We start from the raw sequence: 19633 nt of genomic DNA, 5'->3' as shown, positions 1-19633 counted from the left end.
GATAGCATCGAGCCATGTGCTGAAATGCAAACCACCTCACATTCTTGATAAACAATTTTGTCCATGGAAAACGTATGAGTTTTGCCTGTAATGCATACGGTACAGATTGATTAATATTTGTCTTGGTTTAGACTCTGTGTGTGGTCGTTTTTTCACAACAGAAACCATCTTATTTTCTTTACAGAGCATTAATGAAGGTGGTTAATGAAGAACAGAATAACTGGGATGAGTTTCTGGATGATATTTTATTTTCTAAGCGGACAAAGAGACACTGTACAACCAAATGTACACCTTTTAGACTATTCCAAGGCCGCAACCCCCTGTTTGCACATCAAGTCCCAGATAAGGTTACGGTAGGTGTATGCTTGCTCTTGTCATATAACTATGCTTTTCTGCTCCTCTTCATTTCAGAAATGAACAAAGTTTTAACTTTATTTACCAAGATCCCAAGGGGAAGATCATTTCAACAAAGAGTTATGCAGAAAGTATATGGTGGAGATGACAGCCAGGTGCCAAGCTGACATAGCCATGGCTCTTTGTCACATTGAAAAAGCCCAGGAGAAACAACGGAAAGCATATGCCAAGCAAAAGAGTTCTAAGCGTTGGCATCACACATTCAAAGTTTGGGACTCCATGCTGCTCCTGGATGCAAGGAGAGGAACAAGAAAAGGAGGACCACTGACAGCAACCTACCGGGGACCATATAACATTGTTGCTCTGGTGGGTAAGAGAGTGAAACTGCAAAGCACCTCAGGTACGCTTTTAGAAAGGATGCAAAACATTTCCCATCTGAAACCATTTAAAAAGCCACTAAGATCAGATTCTGAGAGTATCCCTGAAAAAGTCATGAAACCAGAAATTCCTCTTAGTGCCATTGAGCAAGAAGCACCCACACAACATACTGATGAAGTAGAGAATAATGTATCCAATATGTCGGCTGCCCAAGCAGCGTCAACCATCCTGGTGAGAGTGCTGGGGCAACCAGAGGTTGTGGAAACAGAGATGTCCAAATGTTGCAAAAGTGATTCTGAAGCTATTGAATGGATGGAGGCAGGCGAAGAAAAAGAGTGGATTTGGAAAGGTAACTGCTTAGCTCATTTTTCATAAGAAAAATTTGTTAACATTGGATCAATTCTTCAGTGTGTTAATAGTTGTTAGAAGTGTGATCATCACCATTAGTAACACCGCTGCAGTGCCGTGCATGTACTATGTCTTCCATTTTTTTACAAAATAGTTAAAATTGCAGTAGTGCCCACAGAGACAGACAGATTGGAGGCCACAGTAGGATCCTTCTGCTTGTATGGCTCCTCATTTCGCTATCTCCCGCCAAGGCAATGGCTGATTGATGAGGTACATAGACATTCCAGTGCATATATTCGCTAACTATGGAGGTTGACGTCATTTTACCCATTTGTAGTAAAGTTACTCATCCTCTGCTTTAGGTGATTGATGCATATTTGTTCTGTGCCATTGACAAAGCAGCTGGAAAGGTAGGTCACTTGCTGTGATGGAACACGAAATCCTCAGTTGCACCACTAGGTGAACAGTCAGCATGAGGCAAGGCACACCATAACCATGTCTCAATACCCTTTCAGTGCGAGTGACAACCTGGATTTTCAACACTTTTGGGTATGTAACACTGTCACCTATATAATGACAAGTGGTTGGAAGTATAATCCTTGCTGTGTTGAGGGCCACAGATATTACTCAATGCAAGTTGCTGTGGTGGGATCATGATTTATTCACAAGATTATTCGTGGGATATTAGGTTTAGGATACTGTATGTGAATACAAAGGATCATGGAAAAGGAGAAAATGTCATCCATCCTACAAAGCATAGCTGAAGCAGTAAGCATCCCTTGTACGTCTGTCTATATAACATGTAGCATATTGATTTCAAAATTACTTATGCGGTTAACTCTCTACAGGCCCATGCAATCTCTGCAGGAGTTTCCACTGCCATTTTCTCAGACAGCAAACAGAAAATTTACCTGAGAAAGGTAAATGCCGTGAGATGGTCAGAAGCAACATCAGCAAATATCACGCACTGAAACCACACACGCAATGAAATGTGTACCAGAGAATGAGAAGTAGTAATCCTGTAATAAACTTTTGAAATTCTATATAATGTATTTTATGATTTGCTGTACTGGAAACTGTTCCAATTCCACAGGCTGCATTACTGGATTATGAAACTGTGCTGCTTCCTTATAATACATCCTGACATTGGATTCTTTTGGTAAGCTGTTTGGTGTTGAACCACTCCAGGGTCACCATTTGGGGTATTACGTATGACCTAAACAGCTCCAAGTGATGAAAGGTTTAGTACTAAATATGTTTTGAGATTTGAGTGCCTGCAGAGGACAGTATAATGGGAACTACACTGATGACATTGTGAGTAGTGATGTGATGTGTTTCACACTTTAACCTGTGAAGAATGTGTGCGTATGTTCTTACACTGTGACATGCAGGTGTGGTCCGTAGCGTTAAATGACAGAATGTAGAACAAGCTTTGGTCTTGTATGGTAGAGTGGACTGACAAAGTGCAATGTGAATGGCATGTTCTCATAAATCTTTGTGAAGATTGGCAAAAGAATAATAATACAAATGAAAATTAAACCAGACATATACCTATGCAGATTTCACTAAGGAGAACAACAGAACTACTGATAATTGACCCCTTGGGCAATGAGATGTCATATGGAGAAAAATGCCTGCAGAGTTGGAGGTGAGTGTAATTCATATACTTATTTCCAGAGTGTTTATCAAGTGTTACTCCAACAGTGTTTGTAGAAAATATGCTAACAGTTTTGCTGACATATAACTGATAGATGTAAAGGCAAATGAAAAAAAATAGTAATACCACCAAATGTGCTTAGTAATGAAAATTTTGCCATCTACACCCAACCTTGAGTAGGTGGACTAATGACAGTGGAAATCATAGGGAAGATGTTGTTAAACAGTGAACCAGTAATGTGAAAGGAAGCCTCTTTGGAAAAGCAGTACATTGTTGCAATCCATGACAACATATACACATGCAGTACAACTGAACGAAAAATTCTAAACCCATTTATACACTCAGACAGAGCACTGTCTAAAAATTTCAGATCCACCATGGAACAGTTCCCTGGACAATCTGCATCTCAGTGGAAGATTAAAATGTTGACACACAGCAAACAAAGTGACGGATACAGTTGTGGGCCACTCATATTACAGGTACTGACTCCCCAATTTTTATGATTGTTGAATGATGAGCTATTATGATTGGATTTCTAAACAGATGTGTAATTAGTTTGCAGAGACATATTTGGAACAAAAAGACATTGCCTCTGTGGAAACCACAGAAGAATCTATCAGTGGATTCAAAAGACAAATAATGATTCTGCTCATGAAAAAGTCAGGAACTATCTTTGTCCTAGTATTGTGGGCTTGGGTTTAACATGCCAACATAAAAGGAATAATGGCTTTATGTCAGGTAAGAATCATTCGCTGTGGTATCCATGAGGAAGGAGTATCTTCCAGGTTTCAGTGAGTACTTGTGATGGCCGATTATGATGACATTACGTATCTGCAGCATGTAACAGGCAGTCCAGTAGCTTATTTACAAACATAGTTTTCGGAGTACATCATAGTTGAAAATTACAGTGAGTGACAGAAAGCAGCTTTAAAATCAAGGACCATAATTGAGGCAAACAGCAGCTATTACAAAATAAGGTTTTGGTTTCTGATTTTTGATCTTAACAAGTATGTGGGTTTTTTTTCTAGAAAACTTGGAGGACTACTGTATATACTGCAACCACATCAAATGTCAGACAGAAAGCGATGATGTCACGATGGTAAGAACAAATTACTTTAGTCAAGCACATGCCACCCGTTGCACCAACTGAACAAGGTGCCTGAGGATGATGACACTAATGCTGTTGCAGTACACAGCGTGATCACTGCTGTTACCCAGTTCTTTAGGGGGGGCTGAGAACTTAATGTGTAGCCTTCATGGAACTGATGTTTCTTTTTGTCTTGTGCTTATTGTCTAAGGTGCAGTGTGACTGTTGCAAGAGGTGGGCACACATTCCCTGCATTCCAGGTCTAACCAACCCAGAAATGGTCACAAAGTACAACGGCAGAAACTGTGTCTGTTACATCAGTAAAGCGGTAAAGTTTGTGTAGCTCTGCATCCCTGTAAAGTACTGTGTCAAAAGCACTGGCATACACTGATATACTTTGTGTATGTTACACTCTGTGTTAAGTATTGTCTCAGTAAAGGCAACAAGTTTGTCTATCTCTGCATGTTGGCAGAGGTTTCATTCCTAAAAGTTGAGTGGTTAAATCACAGTTGTACAGTGTTAATGTTTGTCTACATTAGAAACGTGCATAAGTATTACATCAGTCCAGGAAAAAACTTTTTGTATTTGTGCTGAGATTACAGTCCTGTTATCAACTGTGGGTTAAGCACTGGGTTAAAAAAATACAGGTTTTCAGCAATGGAAAAGTACTGCTGTCTGATTTGGTCTGCAGATGCAAGGGAACATCTGTAACGGTGAACCCCATGTGTGTTCATTTCCTACCTGTCTGTGGCAGTAGTTGCAAGACAGTATTGGCCACAGGACATGGAACGTGACTAGATGAATCAGACATACCTGTCAGCACCAATGAACTTCCAGGAATAATGGTTTTCCAATCCTTTATCCAGATTGCAGTATTTCAACTTTGTAATGTTAAGCCATGTATTCAAAATCCATGGTGATGCGATCTATACTGCAGCCTACTCCATGCAAGACAGGGATGCCTTGAACCACAAGGGACATCTGCTGTATATGAGAAATAAGGAATCTCTATTTCAGATACATATCTGGCCTCAATTTTCATCAATCTCAGCACCTCATTAGAGGTCTTCAGTTCAGGGGGTTCCGTTACATATTTTTGTAATTTCAACAATGCCACTTGAAGCCCAACTGAAACTTTCAGTTAATGAAAAACAGGCGCTTTAGCTTCTAGCTTCATGGTAGTACTAATATTAGTACAGTTCCACTGTCTGGGCTTGAGTATTATAGACTTGCCGCTGCAGCTGTACATACAGTGTCATATAACACTCTCAGAATCCCTACACCTGGAATTGGACTGTATAAATATAGCGTTCTGACTATTGGTACAAGAGCAGTAGTGGCAATGATGAGAAGTTTGAAATGGGAAAATTTATTGTAAGGAAATCAAAACCATGTTGATATCCTTTGCACTAAAATGAATGGCAATTTTTTCATTCAGATTAACAGAATTTAGATAAACTCCTAAGAGATGTCCTGGACAAAGGCAGAACACATAGAACCTTCCTGCTTCTGCACCCACAAAACCTGACCAGCCCCAACCATGTAGTTTACCGGACCAGGGGAAGTAAATTCTGGCCCCCTATGCTTGTAGGCTCTGTGCTGCCCCAGGATGTTACCAGCCACCAGTCTCCCTTCCTGGCTGCCGGTCTCCAGTCATGGGCTCCCCTCACCCCCACTGATTGCCCTCTTATCCCTGGCTAGGATCTCTGTTGCCAGGATCTAGTCCCAGCCCTGGCTTGTCTCCCATCTTTCAGAGCGCCCCCGCCAGGGGTCCCTCTAATTCTTTCCATCCATGTGCAGAGTAAACTGTGTTATGTTCACCAAGGCATATGTTGGTGTGCAGCACCAACAGAAACACATGCTGCCCACTGTGGGTGGCTCGGAGTGCTCTGCTAATCAGTTTGGTTGCGCCTGATGCTCTCCTGTGCAGCTGCCCACTCCCTGACCCTGCAGGGAGCACTGCCCCCTGGTGTGGGTCTCTGGTCCAGAAATATTTTTTGTCCTGCCATCTCACAATTGTTGATGGATCATGCAGTCCTGGGGTAGAGAAGGTCGGCATGTACGAAATAATACATTGCCTACCATGGTTAATTATCAGTTTCATTACTTTATCCTATGCCAGTCTGTTTCTTAGCCTAGAAACTTCAGGGAGAAGGGACTTTCCTGGGGCCAAGGACCACACCATGCACTGTGGGTGTAGCCAGGGAAAATAAATATAAAAATCATAAATGAAGAAGACATCGAGATGCAACAGCTAAATGACTTGCCTGAGGGCCCTCAGTGAGTCAGTGGCAGAGCTGGAAGTAGAAATTAGAACTCCTATTGCTCAGCTTGTTCACAGGTCCCCAGAGGCATCCAGTGGCATTCCAATGGCTTTTCTCCAAGAGACTCTTCTCAAGCTCAGGCCAGTGCTCCTGGCATCCCAGTGTGTGCTGGCATCACCCCTATAACCTGGGCACATTCTGCCACACCCAGGCACTGTGGGACATATTCTTTTTCTGGCTTCTGATGCCCATTGACAACTCCGTCCACTGTGTTAATGCTACTGGACAGTTAGCTAGTACACTGGACACCATCTGTCTCACAGATGCTTGTAGGTAATGCAGATTGGGAAGGACTGGGGCCGTGGTTTTCAACCAGTGTTCCATGGCACATTGGTGTGCCATGAGAAATGTGCAAGTGTGCTATGAGATTTCCCCATTTTTCCCATAGCTGTGGCCCTTTCAGAAGCCACCATGGGGGTGAAATTGATGAGCCTCTGACAGTCTGCCTGAGTTCCAGCTGGCACGGGGTTCGTCAATTTACCCCCCACCAGTGCCTCTTTGCAGAACCACTGGAAGGGGAAATACTGCGCCAGTTTGTGCCAGGTGGCATCTGAAATGCTGCTTTCTTGCTTGACTGGGCAGGCGAGGTGTTGTCCCCCTCACTGCTGCGGCAAGGGTGGAGTGACAGGAGCCTGTTGGAAATGGGATGCGGTTTAAATGCAAGGTCCATGCTACAATGGGCTGGCAGAAAGGGGCTGACATCTATCACCAGTAGCTTCAGGTAAAATAAAAAGGGCATGCCATGGAATTGTTTGTCTCATTGAAGCGTGCCGTGTTACCAAAAAGGTTGGGGAACCACTGGTCTAAGACATGCCAGGTGCTGCTTGCTGTCCAAAGGGTATTTTTTTATACTGGGAATGAGGAGTTTTGGTACTATGTGTGAGAGAGGGAGTTTATCAGTTCAGCTTTTTAGTTTGTAGAAAAATGGTGTCTTTACTTCTTTGGCACTTATATTCTCCTGCTGTCTGCCCCTTCCTCAGCTCACGTCGTCCTCCTCTCTGTTCTAATGCATATTTTACTGTGAGTTCAGTGCTCATACAATCGACCAGCTTAGGAACCTCAAAGACAGACATCCTGCCTACACAAAGATCAAGGCCAGCCATGGTTCTCCGCATATGAAGAATGATCCTGCACTCTCAAGAGTGAAAGACTTCTTTGAGATTTAAGGCACAGAAGAAAGCGTAAATAGGTAATTCTTGGGGGGGAGTACAGAGAAAGCACAGTGTGTGCTATCTACCACAAGCTGCATCAGGTGTGCATCACAGAATGACAACTTGCCTGTCCCTTAGATTGCAAATAGTACAGAAGATGCAAAGCCCTGTTAGTGTCCATCTCCCTCTCCCTGGGTCAGCAGCAGTGCATGCATGTAGAGGTGGGTGTGGCTGTTTAAGCACATAGGGCTAAGTTACTTGACCCAGGGTTTGTGCACAGAGGGAAACTGACCAGAACCCCTAGTTCAGGAGAGATCTCTGTGCTGATGTGTTTAGAGCAGAACAAACTAATTTTCATTTCAGACTAAAAATTCGTCTTGCTGTCTACAGCAGTAGGTTCCCTGATGATCACAGTACCCTAATGAGCAAATTTTGCACCTGAGGCAAGAATATATAATTGTGCCCCCTCCTTTATTCATAGGAGTCAGTCCATAGAAAAATGGAAAATACATAAATAACAATTACAATAACAACTCATTGCTTATGTTTACTGGTGGGGGACTCTGTCTGTTTCACCCTGGGCTCAGGAGTGTGGGACAGGGCTGGGCAGGCTGTGTGTGGTACACTCACCATACGCCACGTCTCTGCTGCCTCAACTGGGCCTGTGTCCTTAGCAGCTGCTTGTGGCAGGGGATAGAGGGGCCACAAAGGAAACAGCGAAGGGCAAGAGGTGGGCAGGTGTGCAGTCATCACTGGGCCTGCAGCCAAGATAGTAATGTGGGAGGCGGTATGTTGGGTAGGGCCCAAGGTGTGTGTGAAGGTGGTGGGAGTGCTGTGCCCAATGGGGTGGGTGGGTGGGGGCGCATGCAGATACTGAAGGTATTGAGTCTCTGGAGAGGGTGTGAATGATGGTGGTGCTGTACCGAGAAGCAGGTGTCTGTAATACCAGAACAGACTCAATATGTGAGGCACAGAGAACCAAACGTAGTTATCAAGGTGTTTGCAGGTACAGAGTGCTTAACGGTGGGGCACTGCACAGGAGGACTGTCTCCAGGCCCAAGGAGAGGTTGTCAGGGAGTCGAATCTGAGAGGTGAACCCCCTGCCTCAGAAATAGCCCCCCCTCGACCAGAGGATGGGAAATGCCCCCCTGGGCCAAGGAGCGGCTGTCAGGGAGTCGAATCTGAGAGGCCTCCTGGGATCCTCAGAAACAGCTCCCCCCAGAAGAGCTCCCGGGTAGCTAATTCCGACGGAGAGCAACGTGGCGCGGCAGAACACCAGCCCAGGCGCTAATCTTGGAGAGTTGCGCTTGTTGGCAATAGAGGCCCCCTCCCCCCGCCGCCCAGGTGAACGCGCTGTGCTTAGATCGGTACTTTGAGTCAGCAAACTCCCAGCGGCGGGCTCCGCCGGCAGATCGCTCTGCAGATAACAAAGACACATTGTGGCTTTAGGGCTCTGCTACAAATCCTTAATTGCAAACAAAAAAAGAGGCAGCAAAGGGCGGGCGGGAGAGATCCGGTGTCTTGAGCATCCAATGCGAGGGACTCCAGGCGGCAAGGGGCCCTTTGATCAAGCAAATCCAATTATTTGTGTATATACATTTCCCACATAGTGATTACTTCATTAATTGTCCCGCCTTTATCTCCTCCCTTCCCATCCCCCCTAATAATCAGCTCTTTTATCCAGCCCAACAAACACACCATAGGAGCTTTGTGGATTCAAAGGATTTGCTTTCGCTTCTGAAAGAGCCGCTATTCTTTGATGATTGGGCAGCGGCGAACTTCAAAGCCATAAATCTTCTCGCTGACTGGCTGGCGGCCCAGCAAAGTCCTTATCAAATTCTTGGAGGTGATCCGGGCGCAGTCAGACGGGCCGCGCGGATCGCGCCGCGCGGGGGGGGTGGCCGGCCGGCCGCGGAGGCACAGGGATCGGAGGGGAAGGACGCTGGGCAGCTCTTCGTCTTCCCCGGGGCGTCTCCATGCCTGGCCACTGCCCCGGGGCCCTCCCCTCGCTCCGGGAGCCGTAACCATGGCCGCGGTGGCCGTCCTGCGGAACGACTCCCTGCAAGCCTTCCTCCAGGTCAGTGCCGCGCCGGCCGGGGGCGGCTCAGGCTGGGTGCAAGTTTGAAGTGACGGGGGGCGGGGGTAGAGCGCAGCCGGGCTCCTCAGAGCTGTCGCGGCTCCCGGGGGGGTCCCCCCGCCCAGGGCTGGCTCCAGCTGCAAGCGCAGGGCTCTAGCAAGCCAAAGACGGCTCCCTGGACGCGCAACCCCCCCGGCCCCGGTTCGAGTGCGCTGGGTCACCGGCTGCGTGCGGGGCTCTCAGCGCAGAGGCACTGAGCGTCAGCCCGGGGCTCGGGAGGGGTTAGCGACGGGCAGCCGCTCCGGCGGGGCAGGCCTGCAGGGGAGGTGCCCCACCGCGCTGGGCTGGCGGGCGTTGGGAGAAGGGGGAGGCGCTGGTCCCGCGGTGACTCGGGCTTCTCTCTCCAGAGAGCGGCGGAGCGTCTGGGGAAAGTTTGGTGCCCACGTGCTGAGCGCTCCGCGCCCGGCCTCCCCTGGGAACACGAGCAAACTTTCCCGGGGACAGGCAGCGAGCCGCAGCGGCTGATCCGGGCCAGGCCACTGACCGGCTCTTCCTCCTCCCTCCCCCGCCTGCAGGATCGCACCCCCAGCGCCTCCCCGGACTTGGCGAAGCACTCCCCCCTGGCGCTCCTGGCCGCCACCTGCAGCCGGATCGGACAGCCGGGCGCCGCCCCTTCGGATTTCCTGCAGGTGTCCTACGACCCGGCCCTGGGATCTCCGTCCAGGATCTTCCACCCGTGGAGCAGCGAGATGCCGGCCCACTCCCCCGGGGGGCTCCCCCCTTCGCATCCCAGCCTGGGCCTCACCCCGCAGAAGAGCCACCTGCAGCCCTCCTTCGGGGGCGCCCACGAGCTGCCCCTCACTCCCCCGGCTGACCCCTCCTACCCCTACGAGTTCTCCCCGGTCAAGATGCTCCCGTCCTCCATGGCCGCCTTGCCCTCCAGCTGCCCGCCGGCCTACGTGCCCTACGCCGCCCAGGCCGCCCTGCCGCCCGGCTACTCCAACCTGCTGCCGCCGCAGCCGCCCGGCCGGCAGCTCTCCCCCAACCCGGCCCCCGAGGACGTCCCCTGGTGGAGCCTCCAGCAGGCCGGGGCTCCCGGCAGCTGCAGCCACCGCTTCCCGCCCGCCGCGCTGCCCCGCGGCCTGGTGCTGGGCCCCTCGGACCTGGCCCAGTACCAGACGCAGATCGCCGCCCTGCTGCAGACCAAGTCCCCCCTGGCGGCCGCGGCCCGGCGGTGCCGCCGCTGCCGCTGCCCCAATTGCCAGGCGGCGGCGGGCGGCGGCGGCCCGGGGGAGGCGGAGCCGGGCCGCAAGAAGCAGCACGTCTGCCACATCCCGGGCTGCGGCAAGGTCTACGGCAAGACCTCGCACCTGAAGGCGCACCTGCGCTGGCACACGGGCGAGCGGCCCTTCGTCTGCAGCTGGCTCTTCTGCGGCAAGAGCTTCACGCGCTCGGACGAGCTGCAGCGGCACGTGCGGACTCACACGGGCGAGAAGCGCTTCGCCTGCCCCGAGTGCGCCAAGCGCTTCATGCGCAGCGACCACCTGGCCAAGCACGTGAAGACCCACCGCAGCAAGCGGCCGCGGGCCGCGGGCGACGGCGTGAAGCGCGAGGAGGCGCGGGGGCTGTGACCCGCCGCGGGGCTGGAGGGAGCGCGCTGGCCCGGGAGCCCGCCGGTCCGCCCTGCAGCCCAGCCCCGGGCGTGGGGGGAGCTCCGGCCTGTGGAGCCCGCCCAGGACCTGCTCCCGGCCCGGGAGGGCCCAAGATCTGCGGCCGCGGTGGGGCTCTGGGAACTGGAGCGGATCGCAGGGGCCCCGGGCGGCCCTGCCCTCCATCCGTCCCCTCGGCCGGAAGGAGCCCGTGGACGAGCCCCCGGCTCCGGCCCAGACTCCGAAATCTGGGACTCCTCCGTTTCCTCCAGGATCTGTCTGGCTGCCGCTGAGTGGGAGCGAAGTCCAGCCGGGTCCCGCTCCCTTCAGCTGGGCCACAGGGTCACCGTCCCGCCTTGGAAACGGGGCTGCTCACCCTGGGCTGCTCGGAGACAGTAAACAGCAGCACCCTTGTCTGGGGACCTGGCTCCTGGGCCCTCATTCCTTTCCGGGGAAAAGCCCGAACTCTTGTGTACAGGTTATTTAATAGCTCTGTTTGAATAGAAGTGTTTTGCTTGTCCTTGGCTCTACGCGGGGGCTCCAGCATGAGATGTTTCTGTAAAGCGACCTGCGAGTGCAGCGTGAAAATAAATACATTAACACTGGGGTCACATTGGGAAGATCCCACTGAGTCGGTCTCGTTTGATCTTTTCTTCCTTCTGAAGGCTTTACAAAATGCCGCAGTTTGAAGAACTATTTAGTCTGAACAAACGCATCGGTTACATTTATTTGGTAAACACCCAACTGTTGAAACAGCTTAAGCCACAATCTGTTCCCCACATTTTATACTCTGTTATCTTTGTCAAGACAAGACAAAGTTTTCATAGTCTCCCCTAAGGAATGTGTTCTTCTACAGGCCTAGAAGGCTTAACTTCTGCTGAGCTACTCCATTTAATGCGCTCCTAAGTTTAGCAATGTTTAACACTAAACTTTAACAGCAGAGTGTGAATTCACATTGCTTTAGGGATAAGAGTTGAACGTTGTACTTTGTAAATGATCTAAGATGTGGACTACTTTGGACTCATCCTGAGTTACTAGTCTGGTAAACCCAAGCCATTATTTTTCTCAAAGGATAAAAAATTAAATCTTCACAGAGCTGATTGGTACAAACTATATTCTGAATCCCAGTAAAGGTGGGAATGGTCACAGTTAATACATTCTTATATGAAAAAAATGCATGGCAGCATGATATTTGTGCTTGAGCTTAATGAGCCATTTCCTGCCTTTTGTTGGGCTATGTCACAGCACCATTAAAATACTTTTTCAAATTTTAATTTTCCTTTTTTAATCCTTGCTGTATTTGGGGGTATGGTATATGCAATGCTCCTTCTCTTGCCCCAGATGCCATCATGACTGTCAATTCCTTGAGTAAGTCAAGATCTAGAGGGTTTTTTTGTTTTTTTTTTTACATACTTTTATACAATTAAAAAAAGTACTTAACTAGTATGGCTTCCTTTGAGGCACTGTCAGTTGCATTTTTGTATTCAGGTATATAATGTCACCAAAATGTCTTTTAAAAGTAGTTACTGTATTTTACATTAGCCAGTGTAGTAATAAGATTTCAGTAATTATAAAAAAAGATCAGGATCTTTGACTAATTATTTGCAAAATTTTACTTTTAAAAACAGGAACAAATATATTAATTCATTAATAGATACAAACAAACTTTCTCCCTCAATGTCCATAAAATAATTGAAGTTCTTTTAATAAATTGCTTGAAAGGCTTTTTTTTAGGTTGAATATGCCATGCCAAATTTCAGGCTCAAGTAGAGCAGCCCAATGACTATTGTAATAGACGTTTTGACATAATCTTCATTGTAAATACATACATGGGTTGCCAGACAGCTTTTGATCAAGTGTGGGAGTTGGACATTTTATAAATATGTGTAATGTTTAATGATAGCAAATCTGTATGTTCTAAATTCCCTAGAATTTGATCTATGAAAATAACCCAATTCAAAAGTACTACACTGAACGCAAAGACCTGAAACGCTTGTGCAATTTGTAATTCTCCTAAACTGTACATTATCTCTGTAGGAGAATATGTTCATTTGTATGACCCTAATATAACTTCTGCAGCAATAATTTCAGAGTCAAAGAATTAAATGAATAATGGAATATGAAGCTATTAAAGCTTTGTGCTAGCTACTCTATAATACCTTATATAAAAGAAATAGTTGTGTGAATGAAATTCTGTTGTTCAAGATACATTCAGGTTTAACTTTAGCCTTCTGATACTATTTAAACACCCTTATCTTGTAAAGAAGAAAACAACAGTAACGAGCCTACAGAGAGCCCAAATCTAGAGGTACAACTCAATTAATACTTTCACCAAGACAAGATCAGGCCCTAAATATGTTAACTTTATAATAATTTTCAATTTTGAAAGAACGTGTGGTATTAAAATGGTTTCTTCTCATCCTTCTTTTCTTTAGGATTAAGTCACATTAAGTGGTTAGTACAAGTAACTAAAAATAGAGTTTCAAATTTAGCAAGGGCTTAAATAGGACCTTGTTTCACAAAACAGGGAAATGGACATATTTTTATGCTTTATTCAATTCCACGTATAATTCAATTCTCTTTACAAAGGATAGGGATTGTAGTGTTGTTGGTGATAGCAAAGGTGGGAAAGGACAGGCAACTTTACAGTGTGAAAACTTCCACTTAAGAAATAATATAATGAACTTTGATGGTGCTACAGAATAATGGCCTTTTACTGCCAACTAAATGGAAAGACCAAAATAAAGCATGACTATGAGGAGAACCAAGATGTATCTTGTTTTAAAGCAGAAGTTTGGTCTGAGTAAGAGATGAGCTCCTGTCTGTGACCGTGTTCCATTCGAATGCCTTTATCCCATTATACCAATCAGTCCTAATATAAATAGCCTGATGGTCACTGATGCAGCAGGGTGGCAGTTTCTAAACTATACAGCATACAGTTCTAGAACTTACTTCTGCCTCAAACTGCACACCACAATAACAGTCACTATTGATTTTGCGGTCCTAAAATACAATGTGCACCTACAACTGCTTCCAATCAACTAGCAGTTTTATAAAAATCAAATCCTTATCTTTAATTGTTAATTCTGAGTATGCTTGTTATTCAATGTCAGTTCAACTCTAAGTTATAAACCTTCTAGGTTATTTGTTGTAACAGGCACATCATATTAGCTAATTTATCTCCGTTATTTCTAATGATAAGAATAAGTACATTGTGCAGTTTCAAAAAGTCTTTTGAAATGCTTTCTGTACAATGTTGAAAAATTACTTTCACACCTGCAGAAGCTTCAGAATAAATAACATTCTATATTAGGGAAAAAAAAAAAAGATATATTCCCCTACACTACCATTAGCTAAGGACCAAATCCTGTACTCCTTACTCAGGCTTTGATATAGATAAAATTCATATGACTTTGGTAGGATTCATACCTAAATGAGGTCTGCAAAATCAAATTTTTAGTCTTTACAGATCACATTCTCTCTTTTCTTTATAACCCAACAAAATCATAATCTTGGGTTTATGAAGATCTCAGTCTGTTACTTTTAGAGGAAAATGTAATAACACAATTTCAGCTATATAACTTCATATCTGAATAGGAGAAAGTAAATTGTGAAGAGGAATCTCTTTAAACACATCTTTGATAAAAAACAAAAGCAGCAAATTGACATTTAAGAGCTATGAAAGGTAAATTATGTATTTTAAATATCTCTCGAGTTAAAGTGATGTTTATAAAGTTATAAAACCACTGCAGGTAATGTAGCTAATCTAACAGATTTCTCAAGAGCAATGAGAAGTCCTGTAGCAACTTAAATACTAACATTTATTTGGGCATAAACTTTTGTAGGTAAAACCAGCTTCATGATAAACTTATACCCAAATAAGTCTGTTAGTCTTTAAGGTGGCACGGGACTCAAGTGTTGTTTTTGCAGATACAGATTAACATGGCTATCCCTCTGCAACAAACAGATCCTGATTTACTAATTGCATGACTGATAAATTCAACTGGCAATGGTAAGTTTTGCATAAAATTCAGTTTAAGAGTATGGTTCACTGTTCTAAATTATTTCTGGGCACTTCTTGTGTTGTTTCACATGGATTCTCTCTTATGAGAGATAACATTTCATTACCCATACACCTCTTCTTGTCTAAGCATAATATGCATAATTTTGTTGCAAATTTCTTTTACAAAATCTGCGAGATCTACCACAGTGCATCAGAATGGGATTAGTTCTGGCATCTATTTTTTAAAAGTCTCCTGGTTGACTGAGGTATCCACTCAAAGAATATCCCCATGTATGATCCTTCTCTCCATAACAAAAGCAAATAGATTTGTTAAAGATGTAATTGCATAACTGGGGCATATTGGGAGTTTTGTAGATAACTATTGGTTACATTAATTTAGACTAACTCCATAACTCTCATACTACAAACTGGAGCATTGTTGTTACTCATATCTCATCTCATAGACTGTTGAGTACTGAAGAATTCCTTGCTGACATCTTCGTAGCCTAGCCTTCACTTTTTTATTATGCTGACACATTAGCCCCAATAATATTTCAGGCTTTGGCATAATCATTAGGCATGTAGCAATCCCCTTATAACTTGGGCATTAGAACCAACACAATACCTGTGCACCTTTAAGTACGTCTTAAACAGTGTTTAGGCATTGTGCTAGTCTTCATCATGTTTAGTTTCACTTCATATGTAGGGAAGTACACACTGCAGTATCTAGTTTATTGAAAAGAAAGTTTGTGAATTTAGAATAGATCCTCGATTCTTAGTTTTATTCTTCCAGCTATTTTAAAAAAAGTTGGTTTACTCATCAATTATATACCCATGTTAGTGACATTCACCCGAATTCTTCTGTAAAGAGATATATATTCCAGTTACCTCAGCAATTAATGGTAGATTTTCACGCCAAACTTGGGAAAAATATATTCCTCCTGGAATGGTCATCCTCTTAGATGTTTTAAATAAGAACAGATTTGAATTTAAATAGCAACCTTCATCCGAGGTCCTGAAAGTGTTTTGCAATCAGTAAGCCTCACAACAGTTGGGTAAGCATTATACCTATTACAGAGAAGCCTAATCTGAGGCCCAGAATGGTTAAATGATATGTCCCTGTCATAACAAGTTAAGAGCTGGAAGAGAACTCAGTAGTCCTGCTTGCAATTCTCATTCTTTGGTAATATTCTTTTCCTGGATGATACATAGGTGAGCTTCCTAATAAGATAAAGCTTTAACAAATCAAACCCGTATCTCATGTCCTGACCTTGCAACTGTTCCATCATCCAACTCATTCAGAAATTAAAGCTTGGCTCCAAATAGCTCCATTTCAATTTAAAGCCATGGTTCTAACACCAAGAAACAGTATGAAGTAACAAAAGAGCCACCCAGGTCGCCACTCCCTCCCCCATCACAATATCCTGCTGCAGGGGCCACTGACTGCCATGCATATTTCAGGTCACTCACTGTCTGGGTTGTCCATTAGTCCAAATATTCCATGTTCCAAAGTTTTTTGTTCAATTGTGATGGCATAGAGGCGAACCTACTGCACACAATTATCCAGTCAGCAGGATTGAGGTGGACTATGTTTAGAGCACCTTTTGTAGCCCTCTCCCTATTATGAGGGGTGAGCAGAGCAGATCCGAAATAGGCCGCTCAGTTGTGGATGCAGCAGTTGGACCATTCTACCACCTCAGTCCTCAGACTTGAACGACTGATACATACATCCACTGCCTCCTTGCTGGTCCATGACTAAAAGCTATGACACGTTGACGATCTGGAGAGTGAGTGTTGAACCTGTCCTCCATAAAATTATCTAGTTCTTTATGAACCCAGTTATACTTCCGTCTGTCACAACAAGGAGTTCCACAGATCAATTGTACATTATATGAAAAAGTATTTCCTCTTGTTTGTATTAAACCTGATACTTATTAACTTCATTGTGTGACCCTCTCCTTACCCTCTGGCTTTTGTATTGTGGGAAACAATGAATAACTCTTCTCTATTCACTTTTTCTACATCATTAATGATTATATAAACTTGTTATATTCCCCTCAACAGACTCTTTTCTAAGGTGAACAGCTCTAATCTTTATTAGTCTGTTGAGATGTTTTGTTTTCTTTTGTGAATCTCTTCTTGTTCCAATATATCCTATTTGAGAAGATATGACCAGTTACACCATAGCTTTATGTACCGGAATTATTACTGGCCTTATTTGCTATCCCTTTCCTAAAAGTTCTTAATGCACTGTTAGCCTTTTTGACTGCTGCTGCACACTGAGCTGACATTTTCAGAGAACTATCCACAAAGACTCCAATGTCTCTTTCTTGACTGGGGACAACTAACTTAAAATCCATCGTTATGTATGTATAGTTGGTGTTATTTTTTTCAGTGTGCTTTTGTAATTGGGCATACAACTCTCACAACAGAAAGCAAGGAGTTAAGGATCAGCTCTAGACCCAGGTGTCCCCACCAAGCCACACCTGCAAAAATTGCACAAGCTGAAAGCAGGTGCTTCAAAGGGGAAGCGCAGCAATTCAGAGGACAGCAGGCAGTAGAAGGAAGCATACCTTTGCTCTGTACAAACAGACTTCTAGGACCTACAAATGAAAAATGATTGACTCATTAGGAAGGTCAGAGACTTTGTTTGCTATTCTGCAATGTAATCCATAGGAAGAGGGGAAATGGGCATGGGGTAGGCAAGTGCAGAACAGAGCCAATGTGCAGAGCATAGCTGCACACCAAAAGCCATAGGGGAAGGGGAAGGACAAGAGTGAGAAGAGGCAACCACATGGTACACCCTGCTAGAGCTCTGGCAGCCTGGTGGTGACTGTTCCCATTTTAAAGCATTAATTTATGCTTTTCAATGATGCATTTCATTTGTCATTTTGCTGCCCACACACTCAGTATTGTGAGGTCCCCTGTAATTTTTCTCAGTCAGCTTTGGACGTAACTGTCTTAAAAATTTTGTAGCATCTGCAAACTTTGCCCCTGAACAGTCCACTCCACTTTCCACATCACTGATGAATCTGCTGAACAGCATATGTCCCAGTACTGGGGGGACTCTTTCTCCCTCTTCATTGTGAAAACTGATCTGTTAATTCCTCTGCTCTGTTTCCCATGTTTTAACTAATTAGTGAAAATTGAGACAAATTCCCTGTTATGCCATGACTACTCCCTTTCCTAAAGGGCCTTCGGTGAGGAACCTTGTCAAAAGCTGACTAAAAACCCAAGTACACTATGTTGACTAGACCACCATTTTCCACATGCTTGTTGACACCCTCAGAGAAATCTAGTAGATTAGTGAGGCTTTTCAAAAGCCAACTTGACTCTTCCCCAACCATGTACATCTATATCTGATAACCCTGTTCTTTACTATAATTTATATGTTTGCCCAGTGGTGAAGTTTGGCTCACTAATGAGGACTGCCTCTGGAATCCTTTCTAAAAATCACTGTGAAGTAAGGCAGGCTGAAGCTGCTCAGTGGGCATTTGGTGCTATTTCTCAGGATGGCACAGTTTCCTCGACCATGGTGTTCTGGTCCCACTGCATCGGCCGGTAAAAAGAAAAGTAGACAGTAACTCTGTCTCCTCCCTTCCCCTTCTGAGTGGTTTGCTCTCTAGCAGGAGCAAGAGCAGAGCAGTCTCTTTTCACAATGACTGTTGTTGTGCTTCGCTCTTGCAGGCTGTGGTGGAGGAAAGATCTTTGCACAACCCTTCAAAGAACAATCAAAGTCCTGATGCCTGATTATGTTAATCTTTAAAAAAAAAAAACTCTGCATTTTGTCATTGGTGACTAAATGCAGTAAGCTTGGTTCTCTGTTATACATTTTACAACAGTGTAATTCACAAACTTCATTGGAGTTCATGTACACAAAAAGAACTGGGAGGAGAATCAGTACATTTTTCAGCAGTTGATGGTAATCACCTTTTCAATTTCCCAAAATATTAATCAAATCTTGTTATATATGCCTGCATAAGACCAAATCTTATGAGCTTCTTAAAAAGATTGTCAGGGTTATTAAGTCTACATTATTATTTTCAAAGTAAAGGTAATATAGGATATGCTCAATGTCTGAATGGTTGTTAGACAGAGATAACAATCGGACAGAACTGTAAGCAGTGTTATCAGAGTAATTAGACTGAATGATACCATGGGGTACTATAAGTAAAACTGACTTTTGAGCAGCAAATTAATATTACCTCTAAAATAGCAACACTAATATGTGATTCTATTCCAATCAGTTATTGGAAATGACATGAAGGACAGCAATGAGCATGCTCAGTGCACCACTAGCAGCCCAGAGGTTCCTCTTCTCTGCTTCCAGCCCCTCTGAGCTGAAGAAGTTTCTTGAAAAGGGCATAGATCCCAAAATCTGAAATGCAATTTTAGTGAAATAAGAGTGTCCACAGAAAGATACTGGTTTAAGAAAATTGGTTTAAAATCACATCTCTAGTTTTCAGCTACAGAATAATCCCCTAGTATAGACAAGGCCCAATTTACGCTCATGCTTCACATGGCTCTAGGCCAGGGGTCAGCAATCCCTGGCACACATGCCAAAAGCAGCACGTCAGCCAATTTTCATCAGCACGCAAGGCAGGA

The 19633-nt window shown here is 44.9% G+C and overlaps 2 protein-coding genes across 6 annotated transcripts; both read left to right on the top strand.

Annotated features, from left to right (window-relative positions):
- On the top strand, window positions 1–1944 carry LOC142017177 (uncharacterized). The gene is made up of 5 exons (XM_075001884.1): window positions 1–1081; window positions 1235–1350; window positions 1443–1490; window positions 1596–1629; window positions 1929–1944. The coding sequence occupies exons 1-4, from the start codon at window positions 490–492 to the stop codon at window positions 1602–1604; spliced, it is 765 nt and encodes a 254-aa protein (XP_074857985.1). The 5' UTR covers window positions 1–489; the 3' UTR covers window positions 1605–1629; window positions 1929–1944.
- On the top strand, window positions 1030–11632 carry SP5 (Sp5 transcription factor). 5 transcript variants are annotated; one of them, XM_075001878.1, is made up of 9 exons: window positions 1030–2239; window positions 2640–2728; window positions 3108–3216; window positions 3293–3475; window positions 3766–3836; window positions 4036–4152; window positions 7129–7337; window positions 8984–9376; window positions 9952–11632. In XM_075001878.1, exons 8-9 carry the CDS (start codon window positions 9326–9328, stop codon window positions 11005–11007), a joined length of 1107 nt encoding a protein of 368 aa, XP_074857979.1. In that variant the 5' UTR covers window positions 1030–2239; window positions 2640–2728; window positions 3108–3216; window positions 3293–3475; window positions 3766–3836; window positions 4036–4152; window positions 7129–7337; window positions 8984–9325; the 3' UTR covers window positions 11008–11632. The 5 variants fall into 5 exon arrangements, with proteins under 5 accessions (XP_074857979.1, XP_074857982.1, XP_074857984.1 ...); XM_075001881.1 differs by having other exon boundaries at window positions 1030–2101; window positions 3293–3836; XM_075001883.1 differs by lacking the exon at window positions 3293–3475.
- The last annotated feature ends 8001 nt before the right edge of the window (window positions 11633–19633 follow it).

This window comes from Carettochelys insculpta, chromosome 8 (assembly GCF_033958435.1).
Source record: "Carettochelys insculpta isolate YL-2023 chromosome 8, ASM3395843v1, whole genome shotgun sequence".
NCBI lineage: Eukaryota > Metazoa > Chordata > Testudines > Carettochelyidae > Carettochelys > Carettochelys insculpta.
Note: the sequence above shows the minus strand (reverse complement) of the source record. Positions and strands in the feature narration are given on the sequence as shown.